The 16,704-nt window shown below is 61.3% G+C and overlaps 1 protein-coding gene across 6 annotated transcripts; it reads left to right on the plus strand.

Moving 5' to 3' along the window:
- The first annotated feature begins 650 nt into the window (after positions 1–650).
- TEKT1 (tektin 1) lies at positions 651–16,509 on the plus strand. 6 transcript variants are annotated; one of them, XM_078437937.2, is made up of 8 exons: positions 710–733; positions 2,182–2,388; positions 6,325–6,490; positions 7,963–8,091; positions 8,522–8,665; positions 9,033–9,255; positions 15,451–15,647; positions 16,256–16,509. In XM_078437937.2, the coding sequence occupies exons 2-8, from the start codon at positions 2,199–2,201 to the stop codon at positions 16,461–16,463; spliced, it is 1,257 nt and encodes a 418-aa protein (XP_078294063.2). In that variant the 5' UTR covers positions 710–733; positions 2,182–2,198; the 3' UTR covers positions 16,464–16,509. The 6 variants fall into 6 exon arrangements, with proteins under 6 accessions (XP_078294068.2, XP_078294063.2, XP_078294066.2 ...); XM_078437940.2 differs by lacking the exon at positions 710–733 and adding an exon at positions 1,142–1,241; XM_078437939.2 differs by lacking the exon at positions 710–733 and adding an exon at positions 1,174–1,289.
- The last annotated feature ends 195 nt before the right edge of the window (positions 16,510–16,704 follow it).

Raw genomic sequence — 16,704 nt, forward strand, 5'->3', positions numbered from 1 at the left:
TTCACTTCACCCCTAGCGCCGGTTCTCTGCTGAGGGTCTCAGGTTCTTCTAGCCCCCTCCACCCGGTGGGGAGGGCGAGGGTTACCTTTGAGCATCGGTGCGGATACAACGGTGACCTACGATCATGATTCACAACTCATTTCATGTACTTCTGCCCATTCTACCCTCTTTCCAGCACTTCTGGGAAGCCTCGGGGTCTGCAAACTGGGGACGCCCCCACGGTGGGTGGGGCCTCAGGCCCACCAGCTCCCAGGACACCGCCCCCTCCTTTCGCCCGCGTGCGTGAGTCCAGCACACCCGGGAGCCACACGACCCCCACCCGTCCCCGCGCTCGCCTTCCGAGCGGGAACCCCACAACACAGACAAAACACCCGGTTTCTCGCCGGGACACTGACCGCAGGGCGCCCAGCTCGCTCCTTAAATAGACGCTTCTCGGGGGCGGGGATATGAATATACAATATCAGCTCCCCAGGATGCCATTGGACAGCAGCTGCTTTTAATATTCATGACGCTTCGCTGGACTCCCGGCCGCGCCGACGGCTCGCGAGACGTAGGGGGCGGGCTTCACGAGGCAGAGCCTCCTCTGATTGGTTGTTTTTAGAGGGAGGTTGCCTTCGATTGGCTGGTGTCAAGCGGTAAAGTAGTCCGCCTCCTGGCCGGGAAATTTGAATGCCCATTTTCTGGGATTCGGGTTGTGTGGACGAGGACGATTCCGCATTTCTCCCCCAGCTGGGTAACTCGTTTATTTTCTGTTAGTGCGCACATATCCCGAGCGCTGTGCTCTCATTCCATAGCCGGGCAAGCTGCCCCCGACCCTCAACCCCCGACCCTCCCGGCTGCCAGTGCCTGCGCCTTCTCCCGCGGCCTCGGGTCCCGGCCCAACCCGCTGGGCCCCAGGGGCGCCGCGGCAGGGCCAGGTCAGGCGCAGGGCTCCCCACCCCAGACTCGGAGCTACGGTCGCTGTTCCCTGCCTGGCGCCCCCCGCCGGTGTGGGAGGTGCGCACCGCCGAGCCCCCGGCCCACCTCCCCAGCCGCAGCTAGGCCGCAGGGTCTGCGCCTGCGCAGAGCCTCCCGGCCGCAGCCGCACCCCCCCCCCCCTCCCCCCGGCAGCGAGGCCGCAGGGTCCGCGCCTGCGCAAGCCTCCCGGCCGCAGCCCCGCCCCCTTGGCCTGGGTAACGCGTCCCCGGTTGCCGCGGAGACGCGCCGTTGACCCGTAGGTTTTGCTGAGCCGGGAGCTGCAGGTGGGTGACGGCGCCGCCCGGGAGCCGCGTGGTCGGTGGTTCCCGGAGGTGAGTGCAGGGCGCCCACCCTCCCTCCCCGTCCGGCCTCTTGTCCATCTCCCGGGGGCTGCTTGGACGCACCGAGGTCTTGGGGTGCATTTCGAGTCCGCATCCGGACGGACTCGGGGGGCCGTGGGAGGGTTGGAGGTTCTGGCCCCTGAGGGGCGTGGGCGGACAGGTGTTCCGGGGGTGCTGCGTGAGGAGCAGGTGTGGGGGTCGGGGCGCTCTGGCCCCCGCAGGCCGCCTTCTCCCTTTTCTTTGTCGTGCGGAGGAGGGTCTGTTTCTTCCACCTGCCCAGCAGGCTCCAGACCCACCTGTCTGGGTGCAGATGTCACAGGTGTTGGCTTGTCCAGGGAGCGGGGCTGGGTTCCTCTGCTGGCAGAACATAACTAAAAGTGAACACTGCCCAGGATCCAGCCATTCTGATGAGTCTTAAAAATGCATGCCCGGGGTCGCCAAAGGAAACGTGTGAGAATATTCCTGGCACACTCCAGATAGCCCCACGCTGGAGCCCCAAACACCCAAACACAGTAGAGAAGACAGATACATTCACGGCGTACTGAACAAGCCACTCACACAAACCACATCTAGGTGAGCGATGCGGGTGAATCTTACAAACATAAGGTTAAGCGGGGGCGGTCAGATGTCAAAGGGTACATGCTGTCTGATTCCACCTATAGCACGTTCAGAAACACCAGAACATTTCTAGAGTGGAGTCAGAATACTGGTTGGCCCGTGGGAACGCGGGTGAAGGACAGTGACCCGAAGGGAGCGTGAGGTGCGTACAGGTTATGATTTAGGTGCTTTTTGGTATGTATGTCACACTTTCATACAAAGTGACATCAAAAAAAGGACAGATTGCTTTCTACGAAACTAAAGGAGGGTCTGCCTTTGTGGTCAGGACTTTGGGAAGCTGCAATGGCCAGACTTCTGCAACCTCCGCCCAAGTTCCTGCCGGCAGAATGGCACATGGCGAACGAGAACCAGTACCACAGAGCGGAGGCCGAGAGGTCCCGCTCTGAGCGCCTGGTGGCAGAAAGCCAGAGGCTTGTGGAGGAGATCGGAAAGACCACAAGAAAGTCTCAAAGCGACGTGAACAAGAAACTAGGTAAGGCAGGCCACGCGCCGCGCTTTCGCACGTGCCCGGATGTGGCGGGCGAGGCCCAGCCACGGTGCCGTCTGCATTGGGCGCTCGCGAGTGGCAAGGGAGTACCCTGGAATAGCGGGGGAGACACGCGTGCTCTTCAGCTTCCGGCTTTAAGTTCACGGCCCCAAGACAGAGGCCCGGTAACCTAGCCCGCTTTCCAGCTCTCCGGTGTCCATTCCTCTGTGGATTCCAGGCACACTTGCTGGGCGCCTGAGAGCATCAGACACGATTTAAAGGGCAGTGCCCTTAAGTGAGCAAAACTCACATAAACATGAAATGAGACAACACCTCCCAGGTGCCAAAGAGGTGACAGCTGGAGGGAAGAGGTGTGGCGGGGCCGCGCCCTCCCGGCAGGCTCTGGGGAGTCTGCTCGTGCCTGCCTCTCGGTGTTTGGTGTAGACACAGCCCTCCACCTCCCACCTCCGCTGTCAGTGACGTCCCCTGAGTGTATGTCTGCGTCTTCTGTCTTTGTGTGGGGACAGCAGTCGTACTGGCGGGGAGTTTGGTTGCACCTGCAAAGACCCCGTATCCAAATCAGGCCACACGCACAGAGTACCGGCAGTTACATCGACCCACGGGTGCCTCCCGTCGTGTGCTACGTGTGTCACCGCAGGACCTCACTGAATGCACCCCTGCCTCCGTGCATCTTTCACACTCTGTCTGGAGAGACCTTCTCAGGGCTCAAGTCTAGAGGTCAGAGCAAGGGGCTCGTCAGTGCTGGAGCCTTTCCCGACCCCCAGCCTCCCTCCTTTGAGCCTCCACTGTGCTTTTTACGTGGTGAGAGAGAGTACAGACTCACTGAATTGAAACTGTCTGTTTTCGCGTCTGCCTCACACACGATGTCTTTCCATTGTGTCTCTTGGACCTCACGCCCGGTAGGGGCCTGGTAATCAGCATATTGGGTTCCTGAGTAAATTCTAGCAACAGGAGTCCAGGAGATAGCGTTCTGAGCGAGGAGGTGGCTCGGACGGAGCCACGAAGGCGGGAGGCGTGCAGCACTCCTGGTGTGCACACAGCGGGGTGGAGGGAGGCTGGCCAAGCCACGGACGGCCGTGGGTTGGGAAGGCCCAGTTTGGTGGGAAGCCAGTTAGATGTGGGGGCAGAGGTGGCGGTCCGGGGTCACCACAGGGCAGAAAGGGGAGAGCCAGGCCATGCTGTCATGGGCAAGGAGGTCTTCCACTGTGCTGGTGGTTGTGCAAACGTCAGGGAGGCTGAGAGCCGGACGAGCAGGAATTGAACGGGTGACCTGTGGGTAACAGCTCCAGCGGGGCAGCGGCCGATGCAGCGTGAGGGTGGTGGTCAGGTACAAGCAGGCGTCGGGGGACATCAGGGCACGTGGTGGACACACGCGTTTGCCTTCCCTCCCTTTTAAAATTTCGACAAAGTCGGGGCGCCTGGGGGGCTCAGTCGGTGCAACGTCTGACTTCGGCTCAGGTTATGATCTCACAGCGCGTGAGTTCGAGCCTCCTGTCGGGCTCTGGGCTCACAGCTCGGATCCTGGAACCTGCTTCGGATTCTGTGTCTGCCTCTCTCTCTGCCCCTCCCCTGCTTGCACTGTCTGTCTCTCTCAAAAATAAACAAACGTTAAAAGGATAAAACTCCAACAACGCCCTGTATGGCATCGATGAAGAGTGTCAGAGCTGGTGGGGGAAGGGAGTGAAGTGGAAACGTTGTGGAGAGAAGATTCTGGGGACAGAAAGCAGAAGGTCCAGGCGACAGGCGTAGGGACTGCAGGAAGCCTGTGCAGGTGGGGACAGGAAGATGCTGGCTGGGCCTGTAGCAGATTCATGTTGTGGACACTGTGTGATGCTTAAAACCTAAGCGTCAGTTACCTGCGGCTCTGGACGTCCAGGGCAGAACTGGAGACGAGACTGGTTGGAAGAGTTTACAAAGAGCCCCTTCCGCACTGTGGCTCTGTCTCCCCCAGTGGAGAGTCACAGGCCTCAGTCCGTGCGAACACCAGCAGGCCCACGGGGGGCATCTGCAGACGATAGGGCCCGGGATCACCCGAGGAGAGAACCAGGTGCGGGGGCGGACAAGCCCTGAGCCTGCAGAGAGAGGTTCCAGCCGGGATTTCGGTCTCAGGCGTAGTCAAGCTGAGGGTCAGCCAACACGACATCTGTCTAACACGACAAGACACTCAGACAGACAGACGGATGGTCAGACGCACACAGGGCCAGAGAAGAAATTATACCATAAAGTCTTCAGGAAATTTGGAGAAGACACTGTGTCCATAGACCAAGGAGAGTCTTAAAAAAGAACATTCGGGGCATGAGAAAGAGTTCTTGGGAACTAAAACTATCAGAGCAGGACATTTTTACAAATTAAAAGAAGGATTGAAAGAGAAAGTGGAAGAATCTCCAGGATGTAGGGGAAAAAAAGACAGACAGTTGGATAACAGGAGAGGAGGGGTAAGAACTTGGGGACCCTGCGGGGAGGCTCTGTCTCTGACAGGGATTCAGAAGGAGCACGGAGAAGACGCAGGAGAGGAAGCCACCTGCGGGGGGCCCTAGCAAACTCCCCAGAACCGGAGGGTCTGTTTCCAGCGTCGGGCATACTCGAGTAAGGCCGACACTAGGGGAATAGGGAAGGAACCCCGGGAAAGCTTTCGGGCCGAAAACAGAGAATCAGGAATCCGGAGGGCATCAGACTTCTCTGCAGGAGCTCCAGACCCTGGCGGGAAGTGAAGAGACGTCATCAAAATTCTAATGAAAATCACAGCCTGTAGTCTACATGTAGCCAAAGTCAAACGATGAAGGTAGAACGAAGGCTTTCAGACATTTCCGGTCATGTGCCCCCGTGTCTCAGGAGGGCTTGCTTCACCTGTGGAGGGGCGTGAACAGGAGGAGGAGACAGATGGGACAGGGCTGCGGCGGGTGCACAGGGTGGGGGTTCTGGAACAGACAGCTGGGGGAGCTGTGGCTGTGCTCAGGATAAGGGGTTCTGGAGGAAACAGATGGGGGGCTGTGGCAGGTGCACAGGGTGGGGGTTCTGGAGGAGACAGCTGGGGAGGGGGCTGTGGCATGTGCACAGGGTGAGGGGTTCTGGAGGAGACAGGCATCGCCGGCGAGCAGGCAGGCAGAGAAAGCGCTCCGGGCAGAGGTCCTGGGGAGTAAGCAAAGCCGTTGGCTAATCGATGGGTTTGAATATACCTGTGGGTCATAGTTCTGTGAGAAAGTTGAAGGAAAAGTTAGTAATGAGTATCTGGAAAGTGAAACAAAAACACAACTAGCAGCCCCTCCGAAAACAAACAAAAACGTGTAAGAGAAGAAACTGGTATTAGCACGCTGCCTGGCTCAGGTGTAAATAGCATTCACATATTTGCAGTATCATAAGCAAGTGTGAAATTATTGTTTAACCAGAAGCCAATGCGGCCGTATCGGGAAGACAGAAGGTCAGGGACGTGCTGTGTGAGCGCAGATCCTGGTCTTTCCACCACAGGAAACTGACCGACGTCGTTGAAAGTGATCCTGAACAAGCAGCCGTGTGAGCAAATGCGGGAGGAAATTCTAAAAGCATTTAGAAGGCAGTTGCTTCCAGAAAGCGGGATTGGGTGGGGAAGGGTCTGCAAAACTTGGTCCGCTTGACTTTTCAAACACCGTAGGTTTCCAGCTTTGATCGGATTAAACGTTATGAAAAACACAGGTATTGAAGAATTAGAGCGACCCGCGTGGATGGTGTTTGCACGAACTCCACCTTGGTTTTGTAAGAAGAGATCCCTTCCCTCCCTCCTGCCGCCCGGCCCCGCCCTCCCCCAGTCGGCACCTAACGACGACCCGAAGGTGCCCCAAGCAGCAGAGAACGTGTCCCGGCTGGTTTAGGTCTCTAATCCCAGAGCCGGTGGCCCCGGGAGCGGGCTGGCCCCCGTGTGACTCCGTGTCCTCTCTGTGTGCCCAGAACAGAGGCTCGAGGAGGTCAGGTTCTGGAAGAAGGAGCTGGATGACAAGCTGGAGGAGCTGGTGTGCACCACCGAAGACCTGCTCGCCTACCGGACCAGACTGGAGAACGCGCTGGAGAGCCTGAAGGAGCCCCTGCACATCACCCAGATGTGCCTGGAGTACAGGTGGGCGGGGGGGGGGGTGGTGCTCCCCGAGGGACCTCTGCTGGGAGTCACCGGGTGCTGGCTGGCGGGTCGCCAGGGGCAAACGAGGACATTTCTCTCGGCCTCCCGCGGTGGCGGGCAGCTGGAGGGCAGCGGAAGGAGCTCTTGTCTGCCTTAAGTTAAGTGGAAGTTAGGGCTGGGTTTGTGCACGGCAAAACGGTGCTGAATTTAAATAGGGTGGTTTCTGTCTGTCTCACGCTTAGGGAGTCTGCAGACGGCGCAGGGCTGGCACGGTGCGCGCCGTGCTAGGCTCCGGGCGTCTGCCGTCCCGTGCCCTGCCGCATGCGTTCATCCCCCCAGGTTACCTCGCGTCGCCAGACGGCAGCCGGCGCTCCAGCCATTTCGTCTGTGTTCCCGCAAGGAGGAATAATTAGGGCTTGGTATTTGCCATTTCCACCTGCATCCCACTGACCAGAGCTTAGTCACATGGCCACGCCAGCGGTCTAGCGTGGACGCGCAGGGCAGGCCCAGCTCCTCCAGGACGGGTTTGCTCCCGTGCACCAAGCCACACGGGAGCATTTTGTCACCCAGAGGGCCCTGTGCAGACATACCTCTTACTGTCCCTTTGCTCCTACCAGTCCTGGGAGTGGGCGGTGCTGTCTGCTCTGGGGAGACACTGTTCCAGTTTTCACGGGGCCCCCCTGGGCTCACAGTCCTCTCCCTCCAACCCGATGCCTCCAAGATCAAGTGGCAGCTCCTTGGCCAGACCCCCCAGGGTCCTAGCGACCGAGCCCAGGGACCTCTCCGGACCCTCACCTCACGCCCAGCAGTGGGGTGGGCTCAGTCGGGTGTGCAGAGTTTGAGACCTCGCGGCTGGAAGAGGTGGGGCCTTCCCGCCACGCACGGCCACGCGGGGTGGACAGAGAGATCGGCAGGGACGGGTCCTTCTGGGGGGAAAAATGGGGGGGGACGTGGCGTGACGCTGGGTGAGATACTTGCTCTGAAGCGCCGTTTCCTCGAGTTTGCTGGAAAGGGCACGTCACAAAAGCCCTTGAAAAGGCCGGCACGACACCTGTGGTGTCACGGACGCCCAGCGTGGGCATTGGAGCCTGCGTCGTGGTTACTATCAAAGGGCATCTTTCTGGATTCAAATCCTCGGCAACAGTCAGGACTGGGTCCTGTTTCCAGGAAGGAAACAGGCGGGTTTGGAATTCTAAGTCAAAAGACGACGTTTCTAACGAGCGAGTAAAAAGGAAAAGGCTCCTGAATGAAGGCGAAATCGAGGGGACGAGTGTATCCGCCGTGAGCAGCGAGCAATCGATCGTCTTGCTTCCTTGTGCTTTGGATATTTTGAAGTCTCGCAGATGCGGACCCACGCACGTCCCGGCCACGCCGTCCAGACGGGTCTGGCCGTGCTCGAACCTGTTGTCCGGCCAGACGGCGCGTCGAGCGTCCCCGGCCCGTTGGATGAGCAGCCCCTTCCTCTCGTCCAGGGAGAAGCGGGTCGGCATCGACCTGGTGCACGACAAGGTGGAGCAGGAGCTGGTGAAGGAGGCCGAGATCATCCGCGGGGTGACGGCCTTGCTGACCCGCACCTTGGAGGAGGTGTCCGAGCAGATCAGGTGCGCCCGTGCGGCCCGCCTGCGTCCGCCCGGGGCGTGCCCAGGAAACAGGCCCCAGGCGGGGCCCGGGAACACGCAGAATCAGGCCTACGTGACAGCCGCCCCCTGGCCGTGGCTGGGGACGGGGGGGGGGGGGGGGGGGGGGGGGCCAGGGATTCACCCCGAAGGACACGGAGCCGTTTCCCGCCAGCGCTCAGCCCCCACGTTCCGCACTCTTCCGCGCCGACATCAGGAGCCGTCCCGGTGGGAGGGAGGGTCTGGAAGGCCAGGGTGGGTGACCCAGTGGTGAGCACGGTGCCGGGGGCGGGCGGGAGGGGAACAGGCGCCGTGTCCTGCGCCAGGCTCGCGGTGGCTGGTGTCCCAGGGTCTCCGGGGGCCCGCGGGTGCCGCCTGGGCGTCGCAGAGGGAACCCCGCTTCCTTCTTCCGCAGGCTGAACCGCTCGGCCAAGTACCACCTGGAGAAGGACCTGAAGGACAAGTTTGTGGCCCTGACCATCGACGACGTTTGCTTCTCCCTCAACAACAACTCCCCGAACATCCGATGCTCGGAGGACGCCGTGAGGGTGGAGCCCCAGTGAGCGGCCCGGGGCGGGGGTGGGGGCGCCTCAGGGGCGTCTGATACATAAGCTCTAAACAGTGAGAACTTGTCCTGTTTTAAACGTACGGGGGGCATGTTAATCACCCCCTTTCCGGCCCACACCCGCGGACACAGCCCGAGTCGGGGGTGCGCGTTTGCGGCGCCCGGCACCAGAGCGACAGAGGTGGCCACGGAGGGACCGCTGCTGGCTCTTTCTGGAGAGGGGGGCTTCCTCGTGCTCCCGACCCGGGGTGGGGGGGGGGGGGCAGGCCGAGCTTCCGCGGATCCGCGGGGCCCCGTCGCCCGGGCGCACCCCCTTCCGCAGCCCGACGCGCCGCGAGTGAGCGCGTGGCTTCCGTCTCAGCTCCGTGAGCCCGGAGGACTGGCTGGGGTTCTCCAACGCCAACGTGGAGAAGGCCGCCAAGCAGAGGAGCAGCTCCCTGGCGCTGAAGGCCCTGGTGGACCGGATCCTGTCCCAGACGGCCGGCGACCTGCGCCGGCAGTGTGACGCGGTGGACGCGGCGTTCAGGGACGGGCTGCAGGAGACCAAGGGCGCCAGGGACAAGCTGGCCGCTCACCTGGCCAAGGTGAGCCCCTCGGCGGGGGAAGCGGGAGGCTCGCCGGGGTCGGGGGGCGGGGGCGGGGGCGGGCGGCGGGACCAGCCCGGCCCCCCGGCCTGTGCTCGTGGTCCGCAAGGAGGAAGGCTGTTCGGCCCCCCCCCCGGCTCGGCCGCAGGGCTCGGCTTCTGGGGTCGGAGGGGCCTTTGCCCCGTTCGGGGGCCTCCGCGTCGTCTCTACGAAGAGCAGGCCGTCTGCCCACCCCGGGCCTCGGCTCCGCTCGCTTGCGAGGTGGCCACGTCCTTCGTGACTCCGAAATTCCACGAGTTCGTCGGATGCCGCCGATCAACCCATCCCCGCCGGGGTTTCAGGATTCGGGCGCCGCGTGCCTCTCGGTCACCCGCTGCTGGGCTGCTGGCCTGGCGTTCGGGACAAACTAGAGCTACGGGGCCCCGACTTCCAGCATCTGCTGGTTTCTGTGGTGTAAGCACTTGGGGCCGCCTACGTGGCAGCGGGCCGGCAGAGTTGCACTCGGACCTTGAACCCAGGCCTTGGCCGTCGGACAGCTCAGCCGCGCGAGGAGCCACACGGGCAGAAAGCGGGGTTCCGGCAGCACCGCGGGGTTCAGCCAGCACCTGGCGGGATTCAGTCAGCACCTGGCGGGGTTCAGTCAGCACCTGGCGAGATTGAGTCAGCACCACGGGGTTCAGTCAGCACCTGGCGGGATTCAGTCAGCACCTGGTGGGATTCAGTCAGCACCTGGCGGGATTGAGTCAGCACTTTAGGGTTCAGTCAGCACCGAGGGGTTCAGTCAGCACCTGGCGGGATTCAGTCAGCAATGCAGGGTTCAGTCAGCCCCTGGCGGGATTCACTCATCGCCGCGGGATTTAGTCAGTACCACGGGGTTCATTCAACACCTGGTGGGATTCAGTCAGCACCTGGCGGGATTGAGTCAGCACCGCAGGGTTCAGTCAGCACCGCGGGGTTCAGCCAGCACCTGGCGGGGTTCAGTCAGCACCGCGGGGTTTAGTCAGCACCTGGTGGGATTCAGTCAGCACCTGGCGGGGCTCAGTAAGTACCTGGCGGGATTCAGTCAGCACCGCGGGATTCATTCAGTACCACGGTATTCACTGAGCACTTGGCGGGGTTCGGTTAGCACCTGGTGGGATTCAGTCAGCACCGCGGGGTTCAGTCAGCACCTGGCAGGATTCAGTCAGTACCTAGAAGGATTCAGTCAACACCGCGGGGCTTAGTTAGCACCTGGTGGGATTCAGGCAGCACCTGGCGGGGCTCAGTAAGTACCTGGCGGGATTCGGTCAGCACCGCGGGATTCACTCAGCACCGTGGGATTCATTCAGTACCACGGTATTCACTCAGCACTTGGCGGGGTTCGGTCAGCACTTGGCAGGGTTCGGTCAGCACCTGTCGGGGTTCGGTCAGCACCGCGGGAGCGAGAAGAGCCTGGCGGGTGAGCGTGTGGACCCCGGACAGATGGAGCCCGTGTGGCGCTGGGGGGCCCCCTTAACGTTTGTGCACTTTTTGACGGACCCCCAGGTGCAGCGGCCGGGGAGACACCACTGACCAGGCCCGCGGGCCCTCGAGGCGGACGCCCGCTCAGGGTCGGGCGGAGACGCGGGTGGCCGGGGCCCGCAGCGGGCGTGAGGGGCCCGGGCTTCCTGGGGCTTCCTGGGCAGACGCGGCAGGGCCGACAGAGCAGCTCGGGACGGCCTGAGTGACGTGAGAGGTTCTCTGGGCCTCGGGGGCGTCCCTGGCACCTGGCCCTGGGGGGCTAAGGCGGGGAAGTACGGCCCCCGGGCTCGGGGCGCACAGAGCGGGCCGAGCCCCAGACCATCGGTCTGCCGGCAGCGAGCGCAGGCGGCCCCTTCGCCGTCGCCAGGCCCTCCCCACCGGCAAGGGTTGGTGTTTCGATGGCAGGACATCAGGATATGCAGAAAATTGACAGCGTGCGCAATCCGCCTGAGCCCCGTTGCTTATCTTCCTCGTTGCTAACGTAGGGAGCCGCCTGGGTGGGTCGGGGTGACAGCAGACAGCCCCGGCCGGACCCCCAGGACGTGCCGCACGCGAGTTGCACGCATAAACGTACGCACGTGGATGTGGCTCATACGATGTATCCCCGGTGCAAACTGGCGGCCGCCGCTGAGAGTGCTATGAACGGCCAGGGAGCAGGGGGAGGCTTGGTGGGGGCCCCGGAAGGAAGGCGGGTCTGAGGCAGGAGGGAGGGGGAGGGTAGCCTGGGGCAGGAGGGGTCGCGGCCCCCGGAGCCGAGGACCCGGGGGTGCTGAGTCCACAAGGGATCCAGCTGTCCGGACAGGCTGGGGGGGCGGGGGGGGTCCGGTTCAGTGAGACCCGGCAGACCCCGCAGGGCGGCCTGGGGGGCAGCAGGTGGGGGTGGGGCCTCAGCCGCAGGACTGCCGCCAGTAAGACGTGACAACGAGAGGGGCAGCGTCGTGGTCCCCCTCTCTAGGGTGAGGACGCCGGGGCCACAAAGGTTGACAGCTTTGTTACGGCCCCGGGGCTCACGGGCTCACGGGCTCACGGGCTCACGGGCGGCAGCGCCGGACGCGGAGCCCGGACCGGGTGGCTCCCGTCACTGCCTCCCGTCACGGCGACCGCAAAGGCTGTGTCTCTGCTGACCCCACGCATGGGAGGGATGGGCGGGCACGTGGGGGGTGACTGGGTGGCACAGCCGAGGGGGTGGGACGCCGGCCACGTGTCACAGGAGGCGACCCACACGCACCCCGCAATCGTTCCGATGTTCACAAGGGTCGGCACGGGGACTGTCCCCTGTCCTTTGGGCGGATCAGAGACAAGGCTGCTGTGGGGGCTGGTGACCTCGCCCTGGGAGTGGCGGGTCAGGGATCCCCCAGGTCGGGGAGCGGAGGGGTCGGAGAACGCAGGGCCAGGGAGCCGTGGGGTCGGGGAGCTCGCGAATGGGTGACTGGGGCTGCCGGCACCGTCTGGCTCTGAGACGAAAGCCTTAGGCCCAGCCGGGCCGCTCACGGGGAACGAGACGGACCGTGCGAGTCACGCGCCTCGTTCCTTGAGTGACCGTCGGTGGGCTCCCAACGCGCCTGGCGCTGCAACCCTTCTTGCAGAAGGACCGAGGGTCACCAGCAGATTCGCATCCTCGGGCCGCCCTTCCTCAGCTGCCGCCATCGAGCACGACCTGATTAACTCGCCCTCGGCCAGCGGCTTTCCCGCGCGGCCGACGGCAGGGCCGCTCGAGCCTCACTTGGACCCTCAGTTTCATTTTTGTGAAGAAATCCCGCTCCTGGGGGCGGGGAATGTTGCGCCGTGTGGCGCAGACGTCCGGCCCTGCTGTGCGGTCTCCTTGATTAACAAAACCCCCCCTTGATGCGCCTTAAACGTGCAAAACGCAAAGGCTGCTTTCCTTGCGTGACCGTAACGAGCGTGCGCAGGTGCACCAAGTGAGGTGGCCGCGGAAGTCGCGCTGTCGGGTCACGACCGTGGCTTTGGGGTTTGTGACGTTTGGGGCGGCGCAAAGTGGTGACAGCCGGGCCCGTGCCGTCTGTCAACCCGCCACCGTAGTCCAGGAGGAGCCACTGTAATGAATGCGCGTGGCTGTGTTCCAGTAAAACCTCATTTCTGGGCACCGAAATTTGAATTTTACATAATTTTCACTCGACGTGAAATCTCATCCTTCTTTTGTTTTTTTCAACCACTTAGATACGTGAACACCTGTCTTTCACTCTTTTCTAGAGTCTACTTACTTTCGAGAGAGGGAGGGAGTGTGTGTGCATATGAGCATGTGTGAGTGAGGGAGAGACAGAATCCGAAGCAGCCTCCGTGCTGCCAGGGCAGAGCCCGACGCCAGGGCGTGATCCCGTGAACCGTGAGATCGTGACCTGAGCCGAAAGCAAGAGTTGGACGCTTCACCGGCTGAGCGGCCCAGGCGCCCTGTGAAAACCTTCCTTTAAAGAGAAAAGATGGGCCACAGACTCGGAGAAAAGACGTGCAAAACACACGTCCGATAAGGGACCAGCACCCAAAATAGGCAGAGAACTCTTAAAACTCACCGAGAAGGAGACAAACAGACCGACTGAACCGTGGGCAAAAGACGTGAACAGACGCGTCACAGGAGGAGACACGGGTGGCTGAGCTCGAGGAAAGAGCTCAGGAAAGAGCTCGAGGAAAGACCCTCCGTGGCGGGTCGCCAGGGAGGCGCCTGTGAAGGCAGCGGGACGCCGCGCGCACCTGCAGAAAATCCAGCAGGGGACGCGCTAAACGCTGGCGAGCAGGCGGGGCAACGGGCTGCAGTCCGTCCCGGTGGGAGCGGGGAGGGCAGCTCGGCAGCCTCTTAGGAAACCGAGCGCGCGCCTAAATCCAGCGGTCTCGCTGCGGGGCGTTTGCCCAGATGTGTTGAAAATTTATGTCCACACGAAACCCTGCGTCCGAACGTTCGTAGGACTTTACTCAGGATCGTCGAAACTTGGAAGCAGCCAAGGTGTCCTTCCATAGATGAACGGACGGAGAGGCCGTGGTCCATCCACACGACGGAATGTTACCCAGAGAAAGAGAAACAAGCTGTCAGGCCACAGAGAGATGTGGAGGAACCTCAGCGATCGCTAAGTGAGAGGCGTCCATCTGAAATCCATGCCGAGCTAGTCGTTGTCTGATCCCACCCACGTGATGTTCTGGAGAGGGCGTGGCTACAGGGACGAGCGTGGCCGGGGTCTCCGTGAGGGGGAGGGGTGAACAGGAGGTGCATGGGGGGGCGGTTTAGGGCAGCGAAGTTATCCCGTGTGACCTGTGTCATCACACATGTGTCCAGATGCACAGGATGTGCCTAACGTGAGCCCTAACGTCACCGTCGACTAGTTACTAACGTGTCAGCACGGTTCACCGATTGTGGCAAACGCACGACACCGATGCCAGACGCTGATGATGGAGAAATCCGCCCTCCAGGGAGAGGGGGTACGTGGGAACTCTGGACGTGCCGCTCGTTTGCTGAAACCCTAAAACTGCTCTTGAAAAGAGTCTGCTAATTAAAAAGACAATTTTTTTTTAACGTTTATTTATTTTTGAGACAGAGAGAGACAGAGCATGAATGGGGGAGGGTCAGAGAGAGGGAGACACAGAATCCGAAAGAGGCTCCAGGCTCTGAGCTGTCAGCACAGAGCCCGACGCGGGGCTCGAACCCACGGACCGTGAGATCACGACCTGAGCCGAAGTCGGACGCTTAACCGACTGAGCCACCCAGGCACCCCTAAAAAGACAAATTTTTTTTTTTAATTTTGTGTACAAACAAAAACAGGCATCAGACTGGGTTTGGCCATACTGCTGACTCCTGACCTAACCCATGGTGACCAATTTTGTTTTCAAGAATCTGTGTGTATGTTGGGTATTTTAAGCATTTGTAAAATTTAAGAGAATGTAGCCTGTTTTTAAAGGATCATAACTTGAGCCGAACTCGGATGCTTAACCGACTGAGCCACCCAGGTGCCCCAAGAGGTCTTATGTTTTAAAAACACGTACTCAACTTTTTAAGACTAAGGTGATACAATATCTGGGATTTGCCTTAAAATGGTTGAGTGGATGGGCAGGGCTGGGATGGAAAAGAGCTGACCATATAGTGATTGCTGCTTAAATTGATGAGGGCCCCACCGGGGTCACTATCCTCTCTACTTCTGTGTTCTTCTGGAAATTTCCATGATGCAAAGTTTAAAAACAAAAAAGCTTAAGGAAGAAATACAATTTCAAACTAGTTAAGTATTCATCTAAAACCCCAAGTCACTTCTAAGTGATCCTTTCTGCGCACAAGCCCCCATCAAAGAGACCCCGAGGCAGCTCGTCCACTCTCTCCAGGCTTCTAGGGTGGACCCCGGGCCGGCGGGCAGACCGACAGGGAAACGGGCAGCTTTGTGCTCCCGGCACAGGGCACCCGGCCGAGGTCGGCGGGCAGCCTGCGGCCCACGCTCAGGGCGTTCTCCAGGGAACCCACGTGCCCGGGGAAGGACGTGAGGCGACAGCGGCCTCGTTCATCCCACCGGCGAGGTTCTGAGGGTCGGTGAGCCTCCTCGCCGGCCAGCTGTGCCCTCGGCAGGGAGGAGAGGTCAGGCGCGTCCCGGGGCCCTGCGGGGGCGCAAGTCTGAGGTCCCGCCTTGCTCACCTACGCGTGAGAGTGTGTGCGGCCAAGCGCTGAACGGCACAGCCCGCCCTCACTGTCTCCGATCCGCTTGCAAGGTCATGGAAGAGATTGCTTGCCAGGAGAAAAATGTCACGGTTCTCGAAAAGGCCATCGCTGACCAGGAAGGACCCGCCAAGGTGGCTCACACGCGCCTGGAGACCAGAACGCACCGGCCTAACGTGGAGCTGTGTCGCGATGCCGCGCAGTGTCGGCTGGTCAGGGAGGTCCAAGAGATCGCCCACAGCGTCGCCAGGTAGGGGGCGGCCGGCACTCGGGGTGCACAGGACTGTGCGCGTGGACTGTGAACAGGGCTGGGCAGAGCCACGTGGGCATGAGCGCATTTGCACCGGTGAAGTTCGAGGGCTCCCTTCCTAGAGGGCGGCCACTTGCTGTCACGCAGAAAATGGGTCCCGAGGTTTAAATTTTTCCGGAGCCCAAATCCAGACGTTTAGGTAAAAATCCACAGTTGTTTTTTTAATTTTTAAACAATATTTTATTTATTTTTGATAGAGACAGAGGACAAGTGGGGGAGGGGCAGAGAGAGGGAGACACAGAATCCGAAGCAGCTCCAGGCTCCGAGCTGTCAACACAGAGCCCGACGCGGGGCTCGAACTCATGAACCGCGAGATCATGACCTGAGCCGAAGTCGGACGCTCAACCGACCGAGCTACCCAGGGGCCCCCCAAAATCCACAGTTTTAAGCGTTGGCAGTTGGTGGGGGTTTCTGCCTTGGGAATCTGGCTCCCTTTGAAGTCTCCGTGGGGAGGAAACTATCAATCTGGCTTCTGTCCCGAACACATGAACACATCCCCCCGCACCCGGCCCCGGGAAAAGCGCCTCAGGCTCTCCCTCTTCTCCTAGACTCAAGGAGACCTTGGCCCGGGCTCAGGCGGAGCTGAGGGGCCTGAACCGCAGGCAGCTGGCCCTGCAGGAGGAGGTCCAGGTGAAGGAAAACACCATCTACATCGACGAGGTGCTGTGCACCCACATGAGGAAGTCCATCCCCCCGAGGGACGGGGGCGACCAGGGCGAGTGGGTGGGGGGCCCCCGCCCCGACGCCGGCTGCTGATTGTGCCCACGGTTCAGATGCTGATTAAAGCACTTCACGACCGGTGGCCCAGAGCTCTCGCTTCGGGGAGGCGGGACTGCGGTCAGAGACACAAGCTCTGGGCGGGGCCTCGGGGCCGAGGTTTGGGGGGCGGCTCGGGGCCGCTGGTTGGGCAGTGGTGGCTCCCCAGTTGCACCCCACGTGCCCGGGTCCAGTCGTCCATCACGGGACTCGGGGCCTGGGGCGGAGGGGTCCCAGACGT

This window comes from Panthera onca, chromosome E1 (genome assembly GCF_046562875.1).
Source record: "Panthera onca isolate mPanOnc1 chromosome E1, mPanOnc1 haplotype 2, whole genome shotgun sequence".
Lineage (NCBI taxonomy): Eukaryota > Metazoa > Chordata > Mammalia > Carnivora > Felidae > Panthera > Panthera onca.

Coding starts and splice junctions, on each gene's coding strand:
- TEKT1 (XM_078437937.2), top strand. CDS start 2,199: ATGGCCAGACTTCTGCAACCTCCGCCCAAGTTCCTGCCGGCAGAATGG. Junction 6,491..7,962: donor CAGATGTGCCTGGAGTACAG/GTGGGCGGGGGG, acceptor CCTCTCGTCCAG/GGAGAAGCGGGTCGGCATCG. Junction 8,092..8,521: donor GAGGTGTCCGAGCAGATCAG/GTGCGCCCGTGC, acceptor CTTCTTCCGCAG/GCTGAACCGCTCGGCCAAGT.